Raw genomic sequence first — 23034 nt, forward strand, 5'->3', positions numbered from 1 at the left:
ACGAGCGACTTATGCAGGGCATTTTTGCACCAAGCCGGAGTTGGACTGGTTGCAAACCTCAGCCCAGTGTTCTGCTCCGGATACCTCCCGATGGGATCATAGGCTCTCTGACACTTGAGAGTCCCTTTTGGGCCCTGGTTGTCTTGAAAAGTGTCTTAATACAGTACCTGTTGGTCATTCGTACACGTCACGCCGATCCGTTCTTGGAGCGTCGCCTGCTTTACCCAAACTGCCACTGACAACGCAAGAGGCCAATGGGACAAACAACCCCGTGGAGGAGCGGGGCCTTGAACAGTGCGAGCTGGAGGCTGAAGCGGGAGGCCAGTAATTGGTTTAGCGTGAGTGAGTAACAAGAGCTGAGGATGTAGCATATCGGTATAAGCCATACAGAAGAAAAACACGAACCACATCACCTCCATCCACTGTTCTCAAGGGACTGAGCATCGATTCCCGTATTTACACGCAGCAGAATGAGCGGTTCTGTAGGTGTAAGGTATCAAAATACCTAATGATCTCATCACCACCTGAAGGATACACATTGAAATGCCCCTCGTCTTAGAGTTTGTTGTTTTATAGATGTTTATCGGCAGCGACCTTGTCCTCGGACAAGCCCGGCAGTATGATCCCGCCCAACAAAACAAGAGAACAATACTTGCTGGCATTCATCCGACAGGGCCGTAACAGATTCCTAAAACGTGAGTGTTGAGTCTCGAAACAGAAAATTGATCAAGTTGTCATGGGCTCCTCCAGCTGTCACCGTCTGTCCGCCACCTGGTGTTGTGCTCAGGGGCTATCAGAGGTGCGGCTGAGATGGGTGTAACCAGCCTCCTCGTTGCTCAAAAACAAAGGAATATGCCCTACCAGGGTTGCGCTTCGCAATCTTTTCCGGTCAGACTCGACAGTTTCCAAATGCCTGTCTGAATATGACAAGTCGGACGAGATCATGTCTACCAAAGAGATTTTCAAGCACTCCTCGTCGCTCCCTCCCGGCGAGATCCGGCTGCTGTCACTGGTTCCTTCTTCGTCAACGCTCAACTTCCGCCTCATCACAACCCCACTTTCCTCTCCGGTTCCGTACCTCGCTCTCTCTTACGTCTGGGGAACACCCAAAACAGCGTCCGACTCATCTGCGCCATCAATCTCGGTAGACAACCAACCCTTCATTGTCACCCCAAATCTGCACTCGGCGCTCACCTCGCTTTTGACTCCTGAGCTCCAGTCCGGTTTGCCAATATGGGTAGATGCGGTCTGCATCAACCAAGTGGACAACGTCGAGAAAGAAGGCCAGATTAAACAAATGGGTCAGGTCTACCGCAACTCTGAAAGGGTTATTGTCCACCTTGGCGACAGTCCCAATCCCGACACGGCAAGAGCGGTGCAGCAGCTGAGAAGACTGGGAAAGAAGGTGTGGGATGCTGACGCGGTCATCCTGCGGGAGCAGGATATGCAGCATTGGCCCAATTTCGACCACCTCGATGATGAACCTGAGGAAAAAAGGAGGCGAACTGCGGTTAGAGACAAGATCTTCAAAATGATCAAGCAAGAGAGGGGTGGAATAACCTGGCCGCGCCCCAAGATTCCTGTTTCGGCAGCGTTGGATCTGTTCCATCGGCCTTGGTTCGGCCGGGCTTGGGTTATTCAGGAGCTTGTCATGGCACCTGACCATGAGCGAGGTGATGGCGGCTGCGTGTTTGCTGTTGGGGCGGAGAGGATCAGATGGGAGCATCTCTGGGCTGCGCATCTCTTCTTGGTCTTGTGGTTCATCTTGGAAGCAAGGTCGATCGGAAACGCAAAGACTTATCTCGGGAAACTGATTGCTTTTGGCGTCTATGTCAGAAGAATTGGCATGATCCCGAGAGCCTTCAGCGCCAGGGCGGCGCAAACACTGGGTCTGAGGAAGAAGTACTTGCAAGGAGAGCTTGGCCTTCGCTTGAAGGACTTGCTTCTGCAGCTCTATATTGGAGATTCCGGAGGCTTGTTAGGGTGTAGATATCCCCAGGACAAGGTCAATGCATTGAGAGGGATGTCCAGTGATGGAGAAATGCTTGACAGGTTTATGACACCAGGGGCGGATTGGGTAGACGTCTACACTTCATTAGCCAGGTATTTGTACGAAGATGGGGATCTAGGCTTTCTTGGTCTGTGTCGGCAGCGAAATCCCAGACTGCCTTCTTGGGTCCCGGACTGGTCGCAACAACAACGTCCCCCGTGGCTGGGCTACAGCGGCGACAAGGGAATACCGCTCTACAATGCCGGGGGTGACACCAGAGCTGAGGTGCTTGCTAGGGGTGAGGATGGCCGCGTACTCGTACTCAAAGGCTACATCGTGGACACAATCCAAGATGTTGGATCTTTGTGGGTTGCTGACCTCGCCGACGATTTCAACTGGGAGTCGGCCAAGTTGCGTATCGATGATATTGACCGGTTCCTCTCTCTCAGCGAGAAGTACACACCCCAGACGGCCAGGTGGCGTATAATGTCGGCCGACAAGGAACTGAACGATGTGATGCATCAACGGCGAGCCACCCAGGTGTCCCAAGAATCATTCGCGCTGTTGGAAAGCGCAACAAAACTATACGACCCCGGAGCTGGTTCACTTGGGGCTTGGTACCTTACATACCGCAATGTTCTGATGTCACTTTATGGAAGCCGAGCTTTTATTTCGAATAAAGGGTATATCGGGCTGTGCCCGGGCACAGCGGATCTGGAAGACACGATTTTCATTCCTAGCGGGAGTCATTGCCCTTACGCCATCCGAAAGCAACCCGTCCCAGCCTCCGTCTCCAACGCGGAAGAAAGATGGATATTGCTGGGTGAGGCATACGTCCATGGCATCATGGATGGGGAACTTGAACTGGGAAAGCCTACATCAGGCATCACCGCAAGCATGTTCTCACTGGCGTGATTGGATTTGGTCTTCATTGCCATCATCATGGTAGTGCCCGAACGCCGTTAAATCAAAAGCCAGCCCATCCTAGTAGCCCAAACGCCTCCAATTAATGCATCTCACCCTCGAGTTCTCCCCCAACGTGCAGCCCTAGTCTCTGATCGTTCATATCCAAACCTGGTCATCGGCCCTGTTTGCCTCCAAGTACTCCAAAACTTCCCCATAATCCCGACAAACATGCTTCGCATCCCACCCATCGCTCCCTGTAAAGTCCTCTGGAAACGTTGTGTGCTGCCCCTCTAGTGCAACATCACCGCAGCACATTATGCTCTGTCTCAGGTAATCAAAACAATGATTCAAATGCCACGCTCCCTCCTCTGGAAGCATGTCCAATCTGTTGGACTCGTAGGCTGCTACCACCCCGGCAATGGTGTGGAGGCAGTGGATCTGATGGGTTACCGAGGTGGTGAAGGTTGACGATGGATACTCTTTCAGGGGGTGCGGGAGATTGTCAAATGAATCTTGGCCGCGGGAGGAGGTTTTGTTGACGGTCACGTAGCCGAGTCCGCCTGAGACTGACTGTCAGTATGGAAACAAAGAGAGCAACAGGTTGAGTACGCATACGAGGAACGATTCCCAGCCACTTCTTCCTGACGGCCTCGGTGAAAAAATCAGAGCTGTTGTCTGGGACGAAAAGAGGGTCGGGTTGGAAGGTTGTTATTTGTTGAGAGACTGTGCACAATCGAAACTTAGCACGCAACGGCCCGGGTGTCTTGTCTTGTCAGAATCAGGGGAGGCATACAATATGGCGCAAACCCGGTGATATCACCCCCTATTTCACCCTTTGCCCCTTCATTGTTTTGTTTCCCTGGCAGGATGGAATATTCCGGCCACCGCCTCTCAGCAACCAACACCAGAATCACCACCAGCATGACTGTGTCGAGAAGTGATCTGATGGACATGATAGTCTTGCACATCCATCTCCTCTTCTTTCTCGGTTGATTTGACCGGCATTGACATGATGTGCCAACATGTGCATGTTGTCGCCCCTCTGTATCAATAGCCCAAGACTTTTCCTCATGATCGTCGTTCATGAGCGCGGCTCTGGAGTTGTCGCTGCGCGCATTTTGGGATGAAACGTCGAATTCGTCATCGTGGTGGTGGTCGTCGTTGTTGGGGAGATCGGTATAATACCGCGGTGAGGGTAGTGGCTGCATCATGGTTCGTTTTGATGCTGGCAGAAAAGGGGGAGTAGCAGGTGTGGTATCGTCAAAAAGTTCAAGAAATAAGAATTGAGAAAGAATAAAAGAAGCATTCTGCCTTTTGAGGATCTTTCAATCGAGTTGTCGATCAGGGGACCTGTCTCGGTCTGAGAGAGGGGTGGGCCAGCTCGGATGGTTCGTGTGATCTTCCAAACGTGCAGCGTTTCAAAGACCGCCACCTCTAGCCAGACCTTGCCTGCGAGGTCGATTTCATGGTGCACATTTACGCAAAAAGATTCCGTTACCGATGTGCAGGGACTTGTCGTGATCTTCAAGCTATCCAACCAAATGGGATCGAGAAAGGCGAACGGATGGTGAGGCTTGCGTTTCTCACAGTTGCTTGCGAGGGTTTCTTCGGTAGGGTCGCAATGTTGAGTCAAAAGAGGTTCTGCATCACCGGCTCACCGGTCTACGCAGACTTGTAAGATGTCATTTTATTGTAGTGGTTGAACAAATTGGGAGAGGTCGTCTGTCAGACCTCCCGGTGAAACCGACCGGAGCCGACCGGAGCCCTTGAAGGTCGGCCCTGGGTCGGCCCTAGGCCGGTCCCTCGGAACAAACCCGGTGGGTAGGTACCACAACGTCGTCGGACCATGAGCCCATGGGGTTCGAAACGAAAATATATCCACTCATTTCTCTTTTACTTATCCCAAGTATAATATACTGCAACAATCTTCATCTCATCGGATCCAACAGCTACCAAAACCAAAGCTGCGCTTGTGCGCGGTTACGCGTAGAGGGCCTTCAGGTAATGCCACCTCAGATCATCCCCCTCAAAGAGTTGAAGATAAGACCGACTTCATCAAGAAGCGTGTCCTGCTTCTCTACAACTTCAATCATCCCCAGATCGGCGTCAACGGTGATCGTGAAACAGGACTCCTCATCGTCTTCAGAGATCTCTTCCCGCGCAGCAAGGTACTGTGTAACCAATGGCAGCGCCACCTCGCTGTCAACGGTGTTGATGATGCTGGGTGCGCCCAGTTGCTCATCATAGCCTTGCGATGCCAGCGCCTTGCAAACAGAGTAGCTGAAGGGAATATGCAGCTTGATGTTTCCGACAGGGCGGTAGAGCTTCAGGTCGTCGCACAGCTTGACTGGGCGGGCCAGCTTCCGTCCCAAACATTCCATTTCCTTTCATGCCACGGCTGCTTGCTCGGTAGGTGAAAAGGTGAGGAAGGGTATCACCGATGTGATGCGGCCAGTCAAGGGTGCCTGCGTGATGCTGTTAAACTACATGAGCTTCAAACCTGACGAGGGAGCAACCCACACCAAACTTCCCGATAGCTTCTTTCTTGATCATGGCCGACAGCTCCTTCCCGATCGCTCTCGCCTGATGTGATGCCCTCTTGTCAAGGCCATGAAGATCTCCACCAGCGACTGGCACGCCTGGGTTTGGCCCACAAGGAAGTAATGGACCCCCAACAGCCCGGTGGCCGAATGCTTCTTTGCGATAGCTTGATTGGCGCCAGAGAGCGGCTCGGTTATTGAGGCCCGGTGCAGAGCGTATCGCAGAGTGAAGCAAGAGTTCAACGCGTCCGTGAGCAATCGGCGAACAGGACCCAAGACCCATCCAGTCTTGGCCTGCTTGAAGACTGCAAGCTCAGCATCGGAAGGGCCGGCCTCGGGAAGGTCTTGGTCGATGGGCAAATAAAATGGTGGAGGGACAGAGTCGATAGATGCTCCAAGACTCAGAAGGGTGACCACCATCACAGGCTCATCGGCCTTGGGGGACAAACAGCGAACCATAGCGTAGACCAACAACGAAACTTCTCGGTACTCGGTGTTGACCTCTCCACCGTAAGACGCCCACATTCTGATCATCTCGGCACTGCCACTCTCGACAACGAAGAAAAATGCAGGAATGTCATCGACGGTCCCGCAGATCTCATGCTTGAGCTTCAGCGATTGGAGTTCCGTCTGGTGAGGGCTCAAGAGCGATCGAATTCTGTCGCAAGTGTCTCCTCTTTGGATGGCGACGACGATATCTCGAAGGTTGAACACGCCACTAGTGCTGTTGTACCAGTACGAAAATGAAGCATAGTCTTCGTCCTTGTCTGATGCGCACTTTTCGACCCGAGGAAGGATGAGTGCCGAGTCCCACTGTTGCATTTTGGAAGCAGTAGACTTGGTGTTTTTCTTCACTGTGAGGAAGAGCCAAAAACGTGAGAATGACGGTGGTCTGCGGTCTGGGGTTGTGATGTCTAAAACTGCGAGGAAATTCCTGTGTTCTATCAAGAATGTGCTGAGCAAAGCTTTGAATTTTTCAATAACTCAACTCGACGAGCAACGAAAGATTCCCTCTTTCGCTTTCAAGCTATCTGCCTCCATTGTATGCAGGGTGCCTCGAGAAGATGTTATCGGCCGGTCATTGCATTGTTTATCCATCTGTTCGCCTTGCGATGTTGACTGGAAAGAGATGCACCGCCCGTTTGTTTAGTATTGCCCATTGGGCATGAGAACAGAACCATCGTGAGACATTCCTGTGTTTGCCTGCAGCCACAGGATTCCAGATACATGGAAGTGAGTTATGGTAGGCGGGTTCCCGGAAGTAGTGGCAGGCCTCACTGCATCTGGGACTGTGGGCCTCACTTGGGCAGCCAATGGCAACAGCTGTGTGTCGGTGCGGCGGGGATCACTGAAATGAATGGAGGAGGGAGTGTTCTGGGTGCACAGGATGTCTGGCAGGTGGGGGGGAGCAAACATGGGAAAACGAGATGTCGTTGAAATTCAGTTTAGCCCCTTTTTTGTCAGCAGGAGATCGCTGCTGAGGCACGAGCCAGAACTGCAAGCTTCCAGCACGTTTTGAGGAGCTCAATTACTGAATAAAACAACATTCTAGGTAATTGGTGATAATAATCAGTAACAGACCAGACAATTGACTGTCTCTTTTGGTGGCTTAATCCACGACGATGTCTTGGTTGTAAAAGAGAAGCAGTCGTCAACAGATCCTGACTCAAGTCCGCGACCTATGGAATCGTTACGGTCTCGGCTCTCGAACGAAATTCAGTACCAAAGTGGAGGACATGTACCAGGATAAGAAAGGGAGATGGATCATTCTCCGAAATCCAATCTGCAACATGCTGCTGACGCTGAACATCTTTGGGCAGGAGTTTACCAACACGCCGATGGTGAACTCGGACTTTATGGAGAAGCTGAGGTCGAATAAGGCGGAGTGGGTGAGGTGTGATATTGAGCAGTTTACCGAAAAAAGGGGGTGAAGGTTAATCGGGGAAAAAAAAGGGTGTCGAGCCTGGTGGTCAAGGCAAGCAGGATATCATCGAGGGCGATATTGTTGCGATGGCAACAGGGTTTGGGAGACCACAGCTTGTCGGCTTTTCCTGCCAGGCTCATGCTTCCAAAAGCCCTATGGCCCCGCCCAACTGGTATCTCCAGACATTCCCACCCAACCATCCCAGCATATACATCAACTGCACGTACATGAACGCGATTGAGAAGGTCGGCTATTGGCACATCGCCATCTACACGGGGATTCTGCTCGAGTTTCTGGTGGATCCGTTGACCAGACCGAGTCCGTTCTGGATGAAGCGTTGGATCGACATGACGAGACTACGCAAGGCTGCATCCCCAGCTGGGCCGTTCGAGTTCTTTACTTATCTCGAGCTTGTCTGGTAGCTCGTCTTTTGCGTGGCGTTCAATCCCTTCCGCTGGAAGTGGGCATTGTTCGTGTTCTTTCGCCTTGGCTATGCACTTCCAGCATGGGTGGTTCAGACTTGAGGACAGTATAAGAAACAGGATAGGCCAGGGCCCAAGAACAGATCAAGGGCGTGATGCCGGCGTTAGCATTTGAGCCATGTTTTGAGTTGATGAATAGGTACGACGGACACGATGCGCAAAATGATCGATGGCTGTTTGAATAGACCTGGGTATAGAGTGTATATTATTGACCAAATAAAATCCCTTCACTTCCTGTTTCTTCCGCGGCCCTTTTCCAGCATCTTCAACTTCTTTTGGTATCTTTCACCCATGTCAGCACCACCACCACCGCCGCCGCCACGCGGGCCATCCACGGTATCGATGCCTCTCTTTCGGCTCTTTTCCAATAGCGCCTTGGTGCCACCACCGGAGCTCTTGCCGCGCGTCAACTGGCTGATTCTGTCCAGCCCTTCGCTCAACCCTCTCCATTCCTCGCCACCATAGTTCATCCGACGGCCCTCGGTCAAACCCCTCTTCTTGCGGTCCTTCTTGCTCTCCTTGGGCAGACGGACAAAGTTCCGTTCTTCGTACTCGCGTCTCTCATCCTCCTTGGCGCGCTCAGAAGCAGTCTTGATCTTGCGACCACCTTGCATAATCGTGGTACCAATACTGGGTTGGGCCATTGGGATAGATGACATTTCGTCTTGAATGAACTCGTCGAGGGTGGCCGACTTCATAGGCTTCTCCTTTTTCTCGCGCCTGTCGAACGTGGGCATCGAGGTTGCTGAAATCTTGGGTGGGCGGTACACTCCGGACTTGTCTCCCTCCTTGCTCGCGTATTTCGCACCAGCCGGGCGAGTGATTGCGGAGAGGTTGGCGCGGGCCTGGTAAGCGGCAGAAGCGCGAGCGTGGAGTTCATTGACCTCGTCCTCTCCTTCATTGTCGCTGCCAGTTTCCGACTCGGACTCGACATTGGCAGCCGCTGCCTCCTCTGCCGCCCTTGTACTCCTTTCCGCGTCATCGGCAGCTCGGAGCACCTTGTCAATCTGGTATCTCAGCTTGTCCTCGAGTGGCCGGGCGCCCTTCTCGAGGTAGAGTCGAAGTTCGACGAGTTTGTTGACTACGAGGTCATCGAGGTTCTGTTCCTCTTCCTGGTCCTTGGTTCCACCATTTCTCGCCTGGCGCAGCTTCAGAAGAATTAGGAAAACGAGATTCTGGAGGTAGGAGAGGAGCAGCTCGTTCTTCACGTCGAGGAGGGAGATGCCGTCTTTTGGTAGTTCGAAGTTTGTGAGTTTTGGCGCAGCTTCAAGAGTGGTCGATATCGACTTGGTAAGAGCATCCAGCAATGCTGGAAGGGTTGCTGGTGCCGCCATTATTGCTGTGGGAGGCAGTAGATGGATGGGTGCAGAACAGACGAATTGGATGAACAAAATCTTTTGCGACTCTGAGGCCCCACCTCGAAACTTTTTTGTGGGGCCGCTGTCTCTCTGACCCCGGTAACAAAGACATAGACGGCTTATCGATTTGCCTTATCTCCATCCGAGGATTCTCCGACTCGCAACTGCCATGCAGTACCAAGACCGACCTGACGAACAAGGCAGCCGTTCACGACCACCCCAAGCTGCTGTTGGCCAGCTGTTCTGACTTGTCGGAAGCTTCGAAAGCTGCGACACTATTTTTCTTTTTTTTTCTTTTTTAGACTTGCCCACCTTTCAATGCCTCCGATGACCCTCCCATGATTTCCCAACTATTCTGCATGAGACATTCTTCGTTATAAGGCTGAACCCGCGGACGGGTAGCAGACGGCTCGTTTCCCACTTCCAGTCGCAGTACGTTTGCCAAGTTCACTTTCCCCTGATCGCGAAGCCCAAAACCCACCCAGACTGCCCCAAACCTAGCGCTGCACGGTGACAACTTCAGTCCCATACGCCGTTGCTATCAAAACCGGTTGTTTGTTTTCTTTGCTTTTCTATTCCTAACTCGAGCAGCCACAGATTACACATACGAAACCACAATGCAACTGCGAAGCCACGCGCCCTCAGGGGCAACGCTCTTGATCTCCTTACTCGCCCTTCCCCAACTCACATCAGCTTTCTACCTTCCAGGTGTTGCGCCGACCTCATACAAGCAGGATGACGCCGTACCACTCTACGTCAACGCGATTCGACCAGTCGGCGATGCAGATTCAGTATTACATTCAGTATTATCATGGGACTACTACCACCCAACATTTCAGTTCTGCGCGCCAGAAGGGGGAGGGCAACCTGTGGGGGAGAGCTTGGGAAGCATCTTGTTTGGAGACAGAATCAAAACATCGGCCTTCGAGCTCAAGATGAAGCACAACGAAACCTGCAAGAAGCAGTGCGAGGTGACATACGGAAAGAACGCGGCCCAGTTCATAAACCAGCAGATTCAAGAAGGTGTCAGTCTCAACTGGCTGGTGGATGGGCTTCCGGCAGGCCAGAAGACAATCGATGTCTTGTCCAACACTGAGTTTACGAACCCCGGTTTCCTGTTGGGCGAGCAGCTAGACGATGGCCGAATCAAGTTCAACAACCACTACGACATCGTTATCGAGTATCACGAGGTCAACGGAAACAACGGCCAGTACCGTGTTGTCGGCGTCATTGTCCAGCCCGAGTCGAGGAAGTACACTGGCGAGATCGGCCCGGACACTTGCAACACAGCACCGGACATCGTCGAGCTGAGCGAGACAGGCGACACCAAGGTGCGGTTCACCTACAGCGTATACTGGATCGAGTCTACGACTGCTTGGGCCACCAGATGGGACAAGTACCTCCATGTGTACGACCCCAAGATTCAGTGGTTCTCCCTCATCAACTCGTCTGTTATTGTCATCTTCCTCGTCCTAACTGTCATGTCCGTCTTGGTCCGGGCTCTGAAGAAGGACATTGCGCGGTACAACCGTTTGGATCAGATCAACCTCGATGACCTGTCTGGAACTTCTGTGCTGGAAGATGGCGTGCAGGAGGACTCCGGCTGGAAGCTCGTCCATGGCGACGTCTTCCGCAATCCTTCCCACCCACTCCTCCTCTCCGTATTCTTGGGCAACGGCACCCAGCTCTTCGTCATGGCTGGCTTCACCATTGCCTTTGCCCTGCTAGGCTTCCTCTCCCCGTCCAACCGCGGTTCTCTCGGCACCATCATGGTCCTCCTTTACACGGTTTTGGGCTTTGTCGGTGGCTACACCTCTGCTCGCATGTACAAGTCGCTCCATGGCGAGAAGTGGAAGCTCAACATCATCCTGACTCCTCTCTTGGTGCCTGGGATCGTCTTCGCCGTCTTCTTTCTGCTCGACCTCTTCCTGTGGGCCGAGGAGTCATCCGGCGCCGTGCCATTTACCACCATGCTCGTGCTCATCTTCATTTGGTTCCTCATCAGTGTTCCCCTTTCGTTCGCTGGCTCCTGGCTTGCCTTCCGCGCACCCGCGATCGAACCTCCTGTGCGCACCAACCAGATTCCTCGCCAGATCCCGCCAGTCACCACATATCTCAAGCCCATTCCCAGCATGCTTCTCGTTGGTCTGCTTCCCTTTGGCGCCATCTTCGTGGAGCTTTACTTTATTATGACGTCGATCTGGTTCAGCCGGATCTACTACATGTTTGGGTTCTTGTTTCTGTGCTACGGCTTGATGATCATCACTTGCGCCGCCGTCACCGTGCTGCTGGTTTACTTCTTGCTATGCGCTGAGAACTACAACTGGCAGTGGAGGGCTTTCTTGGCTGCTGGTACAAGCGGTGGGTATATCTTCCTCAACGCCCTCATCTACTGGGTCACCAAGCTGTCTTTGAGCGGGTTTGCGGGAAGTGTGTTGTACATTGGGTACAGCGCCTTGATTTCCTTTTTGTTCTTCATCCTGACTGGTGAGTTTCCCTCGGGTACCCCTTTCCACCATCTTCACCAATGCTGACACGATGTAGGCACCATCGGATATTTTGCCAGCTGGCTGTTTGTGCGCAAGATTTACTCTTCCATCAAGATTGACTAGACTGGGTTCATACTGGATATCGAAGGGGCGGCAGATAAAGAGTGGAAGACGGTTTAGCGGGCGGCATTATTTGTGTTTTTTTTTTGTTTTTTTTCGGTGACAATGGAAAGAGAAAAGCAACAGGAGAAATGGAAGAAACGGTTTGGATTTTCCTGCCTCAAGATCATTTTGACTAGCAGTTAGGTTCTGTTTGTACTACTATTGTTTCTTGTGGGGTGTGTTAGGCCTGGGGGTTGGGGTTGTGGACGGATGAGCAGTTGGCGAAAGACGTTGTTTCAATTGTGTTGACTTTTTTTGTATCATCACATCATTCAATAACTATTGGGTATCATTTTGTGTTGCCAAAAGGATCTGTCCATACTATTCGGTATCATCTCTCCTCATTTGGCTTGACATTCCAAAGTCCAACAGCTGAGCTAGCAAAGCAATTTACAAAAGTCGCAAGGGTATAGTTATGAAATAAGACTTCTAGTCCTCATCCTCGTCGTCGTCATCCTCATCCAAAAAGGTAAACTGCTTAGGTGCCGCTCTGGCAGGTTGACCACCCGCTTGCCCAGGCGCAAGAACGCTCCCCCTGCGATCCATGCTACCCTCCTGTTGCTGCTGCTGCTGTCTGGCCAGCTCGCGCTCCCTCGCCATGCGCTCTCTCTCCTCGCGCATTCTGCGATCTTGCTCCTCCCTCTCTTGTCTGGCGCGCTCCTCGGCGTCCTTGCGGTCCTGCTCCTCCTGCTTGATGCGCCGCTCCTCCTCTTCTGGGTCGTAGTTCTTGGGGTCGATGCCGCGGTTGATGAGGTCTTGGTATTGAGCTAGGGCGCCGCTTCGGATGCGATCGATAGTAGGGAAGGTGAAGAAGGGTGCATTTTCGAGCGGGTTGACGGCGGGCTTGAGGTGGACGGGCAGCTCGGTGGCGCCTGTCTGGGACTGGGAGGGGACTTGGGAGACGAACGAATCTTGAACACCTGGCGCCGGAGTCGAAGCTGCTGTTCCCTGCCCGCTACCACCACCACCACCGCCACCTATTGAGGTTGCGAAACTGGCATTGGGTCCTGTAGCAGCTTGGTCGTCGGGGGTGGTGGGGGCGGCGGTTGAGAGATCGACGCCGTTTGTGACGCCTGGTGGGGGGAGGGTGTTGCGACTTATGCGCCGGGCGTAGTCGAGGAGTTGCTGCGTGGTAAAGGGGTATTTCTCTTCTTTGGCTGGGGAGAACTTGGTCGGGGCGACTGCGACGAGCTCCTTGCGCATTTCCCAGAGGGCGCTGATGGTTTGTTTTGTTTGGGCATCGAGGGCTTCGGTCTCTTGCTTTAGCTGCTTGATGCGGGCAACGTTTCTTTGGTGAACCTCGAGCTCCTCCAGACCGAGAAAGAGTTCGCGCTCAGCCTTGACGACGTCATTGGCGGCCTTCTCGGAGGGCGTGAACTTTGTCATCGAGTCGATGAGCACGGCGAGCGCCTTTTCAACGCGCTCGAAGGAGGCGTCGAGCTTTTTGTCCATTGTGATGTTTTTTTGATGGCAGAGATTCGCGAAGAAAGTAGCGATCCGAGGTGCTGAGTCGAAGTCGTGGTATGGAAAGCAGATTGCAAAGAAACAGCCACGTCCGGAGATTTTATTTTGGTCTGCAAATGTCACCGAATTCACTTGACCCTTGCGCTGGAGCTTGGTGGGTTGTGTAAGAGCGGCTTACAGCGGGGATCTTCAAGGGGACAGGTACCCGCACGTGAAAGCTTGGCGCGCTCTGGGCTGAGTTCGTGCCTCAGGCCAACAAGCCGGACCCGGCTGTATCCGGCAAAGAATCTCGCGCAACACCACCAAATCCAACAGCCGATTCGACCTTGTCTCGACAGCCATTGAAGCACCACCTCGTTCCTTTTTTGCTGCGGTAGTCAAAATGCCTTTTCCTGTGAGTGCCCCAGTGCTCGCCCAACCAATTCGCACACGTTTAGCCCACAGCAGGGCTTTTCCAGCAAGCCCAGACAAACCTAAGCATCTTTGCTAACGACGTCATGTTCAAGACTCCTGTTCGCCGTGCGGCCTACCCTGAGTACAAGAGCCCCTATGGCCCTAAGTAAGCCACGACCGATACCAGCCTCTCCTCACGATGTTCAGATCCTCCCGACAGTAATCATGCATTGGAGGACGCCCGACTAGCCATGCCGAAGAAGCGAAGATTTATCTGCGTCAGATCAGGCGCTGACTCTATGTTCCCAGGTACCAATTCCAGCCCCATGTTGGCACCATCACCGCCAAGACTGTGACCAACCTGTAAGTCGCAAATCATTATAGGAGGCTTCTTTGAAGGGGGGGCGGTGGTTCAGAGAGCGATTTGGAAGGATATGGTTGAATGGGCGGTGATGTTTGGCTTCTCCCTTAAAGTTCAAGAAGGGATCATGGACTTAGGGTAGCGGATTTTTTTTTTTTTTGGAGTTGGAGATATTGTCTTGTTGGACAGGAGATCAGATGCTGAGCAAAATGATACTAACCCGTTACAGTGGTGTCAAGGCCGGCCTTTTCGGCGGCGTTGCCCTGTTCACTGTCATTTTCTTCACCTCCGGCGTTCCCAAGGTCTACAACGATGTTCTCGGCGTACGTTCCCGCCCCTTCAACAGACGTCTTGTACCACTACTTACTAACGCGCACAGAACATCCCTGTCGTTGGTGCTTCTCTCCAAAACTTCTTCACCAAGAAGGTCCACCCCGCCGACAACGTGAGTTACCTGATTCCCTGGTGACCTTTCCATGTTTCTGACCTTTCTAGCCGTTCTAAATCAATTTTTGGAATCGTATGACGGGCTGTGGTTTTGGCGCTGGGGGTAGTGGGTTTAATGGGCATTTTGACGCCGCCTCGTGTGATTTCGAGGCTTGTAAAAATGAAAAAATTCTATAGACATCATTCATCAAAAATTCCCAGGCTCAAATATCCATCTCTACAAACTCGAAGGTAGGGATCTGTTTTCTATCGTGAAGTGAGTCTCTCTGGTGCATCTCACTCTCACCCTTCAACGCACGGACCCTGTGGGCCAGGGGACAGTTGTAAGATGGCCAAAAGAGAGGCTTCTAATTTCTCAACACATCAACCCTTGAACAAGCACATGCTCGCAGCAAACACCTTGTCGATGTCATGGTTGGCTCTTTACAAGATCTACTTCCGGCCCTTGTCAATGATGCGCAGAGAAATCTGAAGGATGCCTTCGATATTTGGGCTCAGAGCTTACGCGCCCAAGCTCTGGTGACAGTCATTCTTACATCAACATTTCTAGCATGGATCATCTGCCCACCAGTAAGGACTTCAGCATCGCCTTCACAAATAAAATCGCGATGGGTCTCATATGCTCTCGTCAGCACTTCATTATTTCTGCTCAGCCTATCTGGCGGAGCTTGGACGCTCCTGGTCAATCGCTATGTTCCAGAACCGTATCTTGTAAGTCGGGTTAGCCAGCCCCTGATGATCTGGGGTGCTAACGTGTCATAGGACGAGTTCTTCCATATACCCCAAGCACAAGTATACTGCGAAGGGAGATACCGGCAGTGGGATGACAAGATCACTACGCCTCCCGGCCTGTACGGTTTTTACCTATTGCCCCTTTTCCTCATTTCATACCCGCTAATTCCGGGGTGACTATCAGCTACCTCTTTTCCGTGATATACAACAAGATAACAATGCTCACATGTGAAACCTCGATCTTGCGTTTCCACAATCTCTCGGTTGTTCTAGTAATTGTTGCTGCTGCAGCGCAATGCCGCAATCTGATCGAAAGGAGGCAGGCTGAGCGGGTCGGCAAGGTTGCTTCAACAAACCTGTCCCTATACTCGTTTCACACGGCCATCAACACCGCCTTGATGCCAGTTGTCTTTTTCTTCTCGGGTCTCTACTACACTGATCCCCTGTCGACCTTGGCGGTGCTTCTCTCTTACCGACACCATCTGCAACGAGTCGGGCCGGAGCGACCAGGTCTTTTGAGTGATGTGTGGACTGTCATCCTGGGTGTGGCTGCCCTCTTCATGCGTCAGACCAATGTCTTCTGGGTTGTCGTCTATATGGGCGGCTTGGAGGCTGTTTACACTCTGCGGTCTGTCAAGTCAGGTGCTCAAGAGTTTCTCACTACACTTCATGACCCGCCACTGAGCAACTCAGGGCCTGATGGTGAGTTTTCTTGTCAGTACGTTGATGCGGTTATGCATAGGCTGACTTTTTAGACTGGTTCTTTTGTCTCCTCACCATTGCTGTGACTGCTCTCTGCAACCCGGTCAAGGTCCTGCGCCAGATATGGCCTCACCTCACTATTCTCGGTCTATTCGCTGGCTTTGTAGCCTGGAACGAAGGCGTTGTCCTTGGTGGGTTCACCTTTGCTTTGTTCTTCTCACGGGCCGCTACTAACGTTGCTTCAGGGGATAAATCTAACCACATCGCAACCATTCACCTCGCTCAGATGCTCTACATCTGGCCTTTCTTCGCCTTCTTTTCCCTGCCCCTATTCGTCCCTTCCATTCTTGGGTTCATCACAGGCCCTCTGCAAACTATCCACTCACTCATTCTCCGCCCCAACGCCCTGTTCACCATCCCCTGGGCCCTCCTCACCGCCCTCCTATCGGCAGCAGTAGTCAGGTACAACACCATCATCCACCCCTTCACCCTCGCAGACAACAGGCACTACATGTTCTACATCTTCCGGTACACCATCCTCCGCTCCCCGCTCATCCGCCTCCTGCTGGTGATCCCCTACACCGTAGCAAGATGGCTCGTATGGGGAAGCCTGTCCACCACCACCCCATCAACAACCCAGCCCTCGGGGCCAAAACCACGGACTGCTCCCGCCCAGCCAAAGGCAGCTCCTGAGAGCGATGGGCAATTGACCCTGCTCGACTCCCCCTCTTCAGTCTCAGACACCACCCCCACCACATCAACGGCCATCCTCTGGCTTCTGACCACCGCCCTCTCTCTGGTTACCGCCCCGCTAGTTGAACCCAGGTATTTTATTCTGCCCTGGGTATTCTACCGGCTGCTGGTCCCTTCCTGGTCTTTTGCCTCCGTTGGCATCGGCAAAAGGATCGATCTGCGGCTCGTTCTCGAGACGACCTGGTTTGTGGGTGTCAATGCGGTGACCATGTACCTGTTTCTGTTTAGGCCCTATGTATGGAAGGATAGTGAGGGGAATGTACTCGATTCGGGGAGATTGCAGAGGTTTATGTGGTAGAGGGGGTTGCGGCTATGGGTGTGGGTAGATTTGGGGACTGGCGTCAGCAGGTAGTAAACAACACAGGTTAAGCCTCTCTTTGATTGGGGGTAGTGATGCTGAGTGTGAAGAACACAACAACTTCATTGTATTTTTCTCCAAAATACTCCCATATGCAGACATCTACCTGCTGTCCTATTCTGCGGGCCTCGTCCTCCCAATATGTCCCATGCTACGCTAACTGTAGTTTCTTCCCTTGTTTTTTTGAGGCCTCTTATACCCGAGGCAGTCGCTCCACCCAGTCCTGTTCCTTGTTTGTAATGTAGTTATGTATATGTATAACTTCCCATGATTCCGTGACCGCCCATCAATGTTTATCCAATAACCCAATCATAAAACCCAACGCCATGTCAATAAAAAAAGAATAATCCCCCCAGAAAAAATGCCATGTTACAACCTCATGTCATGCTGTTAACTCAACATCATAGGCTTAGTCTGTCCAACGAGAGCCTATCCCCACTCCGGACCCTTCGTACAACACCCAGTTTGAAGAACTTTTCTTCCCCTGTGGCGGTTCTTCCACCAATATACAGCTTCTCTGTCCCTAGTGCATCTCGAAACCCTTCACTGCTGCTGTCGCTTCCTCGCCGTCTTCCTCCCGAGTGCGGAATGGGTATGCCAGCGGTATGGTGATGTCGTGGGGAGTGCAGTGGCAGCTGTCCAATGACCCCTGTTCGGGAGGCAGATGTTGACGTCGAAGGCGAAGTAGCCTGTGATTGCGCGGCCGTGGCCGAGGCGGATATCGATCGTGGCGTGGCGGTAGACGATGATCCTACTCCTGAGGAAGCCTGAGTGGTGTGCTTATTTGGTTGTTGTGCTGATAGGGCCGAGGGCGGTTGTTGACGGAATGCGGCAAAGAAGGTGGACAGGAAAAAGGGGCGTTGGGAAGACATGGTGGTCAGCTATGCGGTGATGGAGAAGGGGGTGAGAAGACCCCTATCACTCGTTTTATCGCAGTCTTGGTGTTTGGTGTTGGCGTAGCTGGAGCGATGATAACCTATTCTTTCCTCGCACTCCCGTGTGGATTGATTGTTTTACAGGTCTTCGGTCGAAATATGGGTCGTGGTCCTTCTTCTTGATGCTTGGACTCGCGCTCGGTCGAAGTCTACATCCGTGCGGCGAGAAAATATCGTCGATGTCCGTCCTGTTGGGCTGTGAAGCCGCCCCTATCGATGACTGGCTTCGAATGCTTGACTCGTGGAAATGGCCAGTGGGCGCTCGGTCGGGTCAGTACAGGGTGTGTAGGCAAGTCGCTGGACGAAGAACAGATAAATGTAAGGCGACGAATGAGTTGTAGGGTTCCTGCGTGAAAAAATCGAAAGTCGGTGAAGTGAAGTCGTGGGTGGTGGCACAAGATGTATGAAATCGCAGCCGCTTGTTCCCGTGCGCGGCATGTCGTTCTGACGTCGAGTCGACGCCCAAAAGATGGTGGGCTGTGGCAGGGCTGCCCTTTGCTCGTGTTTCTTGGCGTTTGTTCCGCTTAGCTATTCTCGGCCATTCCCGGGACTGGCGGACCAATGGAATGGCTGCCAATGCCGAGCTCAGAATCGCGGGGCAGGCAGTGGGTCTCAACGCACTATCCACTGTGGGCCTGGCAATTGACCGCCTGTTGATTGGCCCAGAACAGCTATCTTTTGTGCGGGGGAACCGGGGCGCTGACAGCACAACTTCGGGCTTCTTAATTCCAGTTAACTTTGCAGGTGACAGCTCAGCGAGTTACCTGGTGATCTGGAAAGTAAATGCAGACCATGGGAGGGGTCGGGTGCCCCAAAACTGCAACAACATAAACAATTCTTGGATATCAGTCATGCCCGACTGGTGTTTCGAGCCGGTCGGCCGGCGGAGTTTCATCCTCATCTCCGACGTCCCAACCACCAACGACTCTGAGCTAGACGGGGGATGAAGCGATATATCAGTCATTTCCAAGAGAGTCCTCGATCTGATACTCAGCAGTCGATGACCACATTCTGCAGTTACTAAAAGGGCAATCCTGATTCCACCAACACTACACCCAATCCCAGGCTATCTAAGGATCTCGGCACCTTGAACCCATGCAGTGTGGCAGCATTGGCAACCAAATTTTAACAAGATGTGTGAGAAGTGGAGGGCAAGTTGTGGTCTCCCTGAAACTGAAAAGTCAATAAGAAACAATTGTCGGTCAAGAATCCATCAAACCCAAGGGCAACCTGATGCCCACGTGCTAGCCCTCGATATCTTGGCCGGTAAGGGCCAAGGCCGATATTGATAATACCTTCCTCTCTATTACTTGATAGCCGAAGTGTCCATTTGACTTGAACTCATGTGTTCAACATCAGCATCAACAACGACACATAATATCGGTCATGTTTGTCCCCCTTCTCGCTACCTATAATTATCAACCTCTGTCTTCACGCATCTCTAGTATCTTTGGATAGGCCCTATGTGTGACGACTGTGAACAAGACGTTGTATAGAGAGTGAAACCATCTTCGGCCGTACAAGGTCCCCAGACCAGAAGAGCTTTTCACGATACACCATAATGCTACACACATCTCACAAGCCACATCCTTGAACAGTAATGTGACAACAAGATCACACCAATTGCGGTCGTACTAATAAAACAAGCTTGCACAACCTAGAGCTAGACATCGAGAGCCGCAACAACTTTCATAAGCACACTCTGGACAGAATAACTGCCACTGTAAGCTAACGTGCGTGATAAGCGAGTGAAACAGATAAGCGAGTGAAACACGCCCCACGGCATTGCGCACCTTCCATCTTCAACCACAAATTTGTCCACGTTTAATAATGGAACAACCTTCGTACGAAAGCAGGCTTTTTCTTGCCGTAGCAGCTCTCAAAAACGATAATAATCTTGGCCTTCGAGCTGCAGCAAAGATCTACGGTGTTGATCCTGCAACACTAATGCGTCGACGCGATGGCAAACCTGCACGACGCGATATTCCAGCCAATTCGCGCAAGCTTACGGATCTAGAGGAAAAAACGATTGTTCAATATATAATTGAGCTATCTACACGCGCATTTCATCCCCGGCTTGCGTATGTGGAAGAAATGGCCAATCGATTGCTACGCGAACGCGACGCGCCTCCTGTTGGCATACGATGGGCTCACAACTTCGTCAACCGCCAGCCAGAACTTCGGACGCGTTTTACGCGTAAATATGACTACCAGAGAGCCAAGTGCGAGGATCCAAAGGTCATTGCCGAGTGGTTTGCGCTCGTACGGAACACTAAGGCCAAGTACGGTATTGTAGATGACGATATCTACAACTTCGACGAGACTGGGTTTATGATGGGCATTATCTTCACGGGCATGGTGGTTACAACCTCGGACGGCCTTATCAAGGCAAAACTGACCCAGCCTGGCAACCGCGAATGGGCAACGGTGATCCAGGGAGTCAATGCCCTCGGCTGGGCTATCCCTCCGTTTATTATTTTGGCCGCGCAGTACCACCTTGCCAACTGGTATACCGAGTGCAACTTACCGTCCACCTGGCGCATCGCAACCACCGATAATGGCTGGACTACCAATCCGGTAGGCCTAGATTGGATCAAGCACTTCGACTATCACACAGCGTCCCGCACAAAGGGCAAATACCGGTTGTTGATCCTCGACGGCCACGAAAGCCACCACTCGACTGAATTTGAGCGTTACTGCCAGCAGAACAACATCATCACGCTCTGCATGCCTCCGCATTGTTCACACTACCTCCAGCCACTCGATGTCGGCTGCTTTGGGCCATTGAAGCAGGCGTACGGCCGCCAGATCGAGGACTTAACGCGCATGCATATCAACCACGTAAGCAAGCTCGAGTTCCTCTGTGCTTTCCGCGAGGCCTTCTTCGCCTCTATAACGGAGAAGAATATACAGGGTAGCTTTGCGGGTGCTGGCCTTGTGCCATACGATCCAGAGAGGGTGCTTTCCAAGCTGGATGTAAAGCTTCGTACGCCAACACCCCCATCCTCAAGGCCTGGCACTGCACAACCTTGGGTCTCCCAGACACCACACAACCCTCGAGAAGCCAATTCACAGTCAACGCTTATTAAGACTCGCATTGCCAACCATCAAAATAGCTCCCCGAGTTCAATGTTGGCTGCGGTAGACCAGCTTGCTAAGGGTACAACGGCTATGATGCACCAGGTGGCTCTCCTTCGTGCAGAGGTCGCTTCGCTCCGTAAGGCCAACGAGGCACTAAGCAAACGCCGGAGAGCCAAAAAAACACGCGTACGTCTCGGAGGATCACTTACTGTGCAGGATGCACACGATCTACTGGATAACAAGGCCGTGGGTGGAGAGGGAGTGCAAGAAACGCAGCCGGATGGTAGTGGTGCATGGGGGTCTCATACGAAGGTTCGGTGCTGTGGTGTGTGCGGCAAGCCTGGCCATAACGCGCGCACTTGCCAGGAGGCTGGAGAATCATCTGATACATCTATTGCAGAGGAAATTGTAGTTAGTTACTAGTGTTGTATGTAGTAATTAAGGATAGTTGTTGGTAGGTAGTGGAGAACCCACGGCTCGCTTGTATCCACGACTCGCTTATAATGTACGTTATACCTTTTAAAAAAAAAATAGGCCTCGATAAAGAACCAACAACTTTCAAACAATAATCAGAACGCCCATTAATTACCTTCCAAGGCCTATTACTTACATGTTGGGGCATCTTCCAGATACTATTCCGTTGACTTACTTTTGCGGTGCCAAGTATTTTGTCCACAACGTGATAAGGTACCTTACCTGATGGGCGAATTTGAAGTACCCCAGTCATCTCACCCAGACACTTTGAGCAGAGATCATTAGTCCCTGACATTTGTCTAAGTGAATCTCGAAAGCTGTCTGTATCTCCAACCTGAATAAGTACCTTGCAACAACATGTAGCCAACAAGTATAGAATGACCTCGCTGGATACTATCTGCCTAGGTCTGTGGATTTTGCGGGATAGGCCTGGACATGAGAAAACAGCCAAGAATGTCTAAGAGGTGTCAAGGGATAATTGAACGTTCTGAAACTATCTCCTGGGGCTTGTGTTTGGTGTTTGGTGTAGCGATGTGTCATTCTGGTCTGGACATGTGATGGTATGACCTACTTAGGGGTCTATTGTGCTTCGTAACTCCCAGATGCGCCCTCTCTGTGTGTGGTACAATGTAAAGCACTGCCCAACCCTCGGGCTTTAGTCATCTATTTTCAGACAAGTCAGGTATCGGCCACATCCTGCGACAGTATTCTGTCTGGTCTTTCTGTGTGGTGTGCGCCAGCATGAGCCTCTCCGTAGACATTCAGGCATCAAGTTGATAGAACACAGGCCAAGGCTATGGTCAACGGTGCCGTGTTGCAGGGCTGGTTCTGAGCTTCAGGTTGAAACTCTACGACACCAGGCGTCCAGGACCGGAAGCACAAGGCTGCCATGGCCTGAGCAGGCAGGTGGGTAAGGTGATGAGATCCATTTTCAGTATAAGAGAGGCCAGCACCGTCCTCCTCATCAGCATTGGAATCTGTCTCTATCATCAACTCAAATATCGATATCAACAATCCACTCCTTCACAGGACTTCTGGCAAGTCCAAAAAACATTCTCTTCATTTGATCATCTCACTTTGGGGAAGCACTCCTTTTCAAACAGTCTTGAAATTCAACCTCTGGAAGGTTTGTTTGCTTCACGTACTCTTTTGAATCCTTAATCGGCTTCTGGCAAGCCTCGAACACTCCCTCCAACATCAACATCTGTCTCAACGTACCTTACATTTCCTCAGCCGTCTCTCTCAGGTTGACCTTCTCGAAGAGCCCCGGTCAAGCAAAATTCAATCTAACAGACCTATTGAAAATGAAAAACACCATTGCCCTCATTTCCCTTATCGGTCCAGCCAGCGCTGCTCGTCTCCCCAAGCCAACATCCGAAACTGCCATTTCACACAGCAATAAGAACAACAAGATCGGCGCTTCTCTTGGAAACGTAGCCGGAGGCGTAGCCAGCGGTGGAATTCTCCTCGTTATCGAGCATCT

The 23034-nt window shown here is 52.0% G+C and overlaps 9 protein-coding genes across 9 annotated transcripts; 5 read left to right on the plus strand and 4 right to left on the minus strand.

The window, feature by feature from the left end:
* Positions 1–943: 943 nt before the first annotated feature.
* On the plus strand, positions 944–2905 carry QC762_122410 (uncharacterized protein; the record flags this gene model as incomplete). Its single annotated transcript, XM_062886658.1, has 1 exon — positions 944–2905. The coding sequence occupies one exon, from the start codon at positions 944–946 to the stop codon at positions 2903–2905; it is 1962 nt and encodes a 653-aa protein (XP_062749787.1).
* QC762_122415 (uncharacterized protein) lies at positions 2906–4552 on the minus strand. Its single transcript, XM_062886659.1, has 3 exons — positions 3690–4552; positions 3512–3619; positions 2906–3456 (listed from the first exon to the last, which is right to left on the minus strand). Exons 1-3 carry the CDS (start codon positions 4105–4107, stop codon positions 3053–3055), a joined length of 930 nt encoding a protein of 309 aa, XP_062749788.1. The 5' UTR covers positions 4108–4552; the 3' UTR covers positions 2906–3052.
* Positions 4553–7226: 2674 nt separating this feature from the next.
* QC762_122440 (uncharacterized protein) lies at positions 7227–7782 on the plus strand (the record flags this gene model as incomplete). The annotated part of the gene is made up of 2 exons (XM_062886660.1): positions 7227–7325; positions 7390–7782. 2 exons carry the CDS (start codon positions 7227–7229, stop codon positions 7780–7782), a joined length of 492 nt encoding a protein of 163 aa, XP_062749789.1.
* Positions 7783–8069: 287 nt separating this feature from the next.
* QC762_122450 (uncharacterized protein) lies at positions 8070–9176 on the minus strand (the record flags this gene model as incomplete). The annotated part of the gene is made up of 1 exon (XM_062886661.1): positions 8070–9176. One exon carries the CDS (start codon positions 9174–9176, stop codon positions 8070–8072), a length of 1107 nt encoding a protein of 368 aa, XP_062749790.1.
* TMN2 (Transmembrane 9 superfamily member 2) lies at positions 9102–12259 on the plus strand. Its single transcript, XM_062886662.1, has 3 exons — positions 9102–9632; positions 9792–11687; positions 11745–12259. Exons 2-3 carry the CDS (start codon positions 9818–9820, stop codon positions 11810–11812), a joined length of 1938 nt encoding a protein of 645 aa, XP_062749791.1. The 5' UTR covers positions 9102–9632; positions 9792–9817; the 3' UTR covers positions 11813–12259.
* Positions 12260–12280: 21 nt separating this feature from the next.
* Positions 12281–13303, minus strand: QC762_122470 (uncharacterized protein; the record flags this gene model as incomplete). Its single annotated transcript, XM_062886663.1, has 1 exon — positions 12281–13303. The coding sequence occupies one exon, from the start codon at positions 13301–13303 to the stop codon at positions 12281–12283; it is 1023 nt and encodes a 340-aa protein (XP_062749792.1).
* On the plus strand, positions 13254–14737 carry QC762_122480 (uncharacterized protein). The gene is made up of 6 exons (XM_062886664.1): positions 13254–13709; positions 13822–13874; positions 14018–14071; positions 14299–14392; positions 14449–14514; positions 14565–14737. Exons 1-6 carry the CDS (start codon positions 13698–13700, stop codon positions 14571–14573), a joined length of 288 nt encoding a protein of 95 aa, XP_062749793.1. The 5' UTR covers positions 13254–13697; the 3' UTR covers positions 14574–14737.
* A 125-nt stretch (positions 14738–14862) lies between these two features.
* Positions 14863–17155, plus strand: ALG10 (glucosyltransferase). Its single transcript, XM_062886665.1, has 5 exons — positions 14863–15227; positions 15279–15372; positions 15420–15950; positions 16004–16141; positions 16196–17155. Exons 1-5 carry the CDS (start codon positions 14928–14930, stop codon positions 16999–17001), a joined length of 1869 nt encoding a protein of 622 aa, XP_062749794.1. The 5' UTR covers positions 14863–14927; the 3' UTR covers positions 17002–17155.
* A 307-nt stretch (positions 17156–17462) lies between these two features.
* On the minus strand, positions 17463–17933 carry QC762_122500 (uncharacterized protein; the record flags this gene model as incomplete). The annotated part of the gene is made up of 1 exon (XM_062886666.1): positions 17463–17933. The coding sequence occupies one exon, from the start codon at positions 17931–17933 to the stop codon at positions 17463–17465; it is 471 nt and encodes a 156-aa protein (XP_062749795.1).
* Positions 17934–23034: the final 5101 nt, after the last annotated feature.

The sequence above is a fragment of the Podospora pseudocomata genome (assembly GCF_035222375.1).
Source record: "Podospora pseudocomata strain CBS 415.72m chromosome 1 map unlocalized CBS415.72m_1, whole genome shotgun sequence".
NCBI lineage: Eukaryota > Fungi > Ascomycota > Sordariomycetes > Sordariales > Podosporaceae > Podospora > Podospora pseudocomata.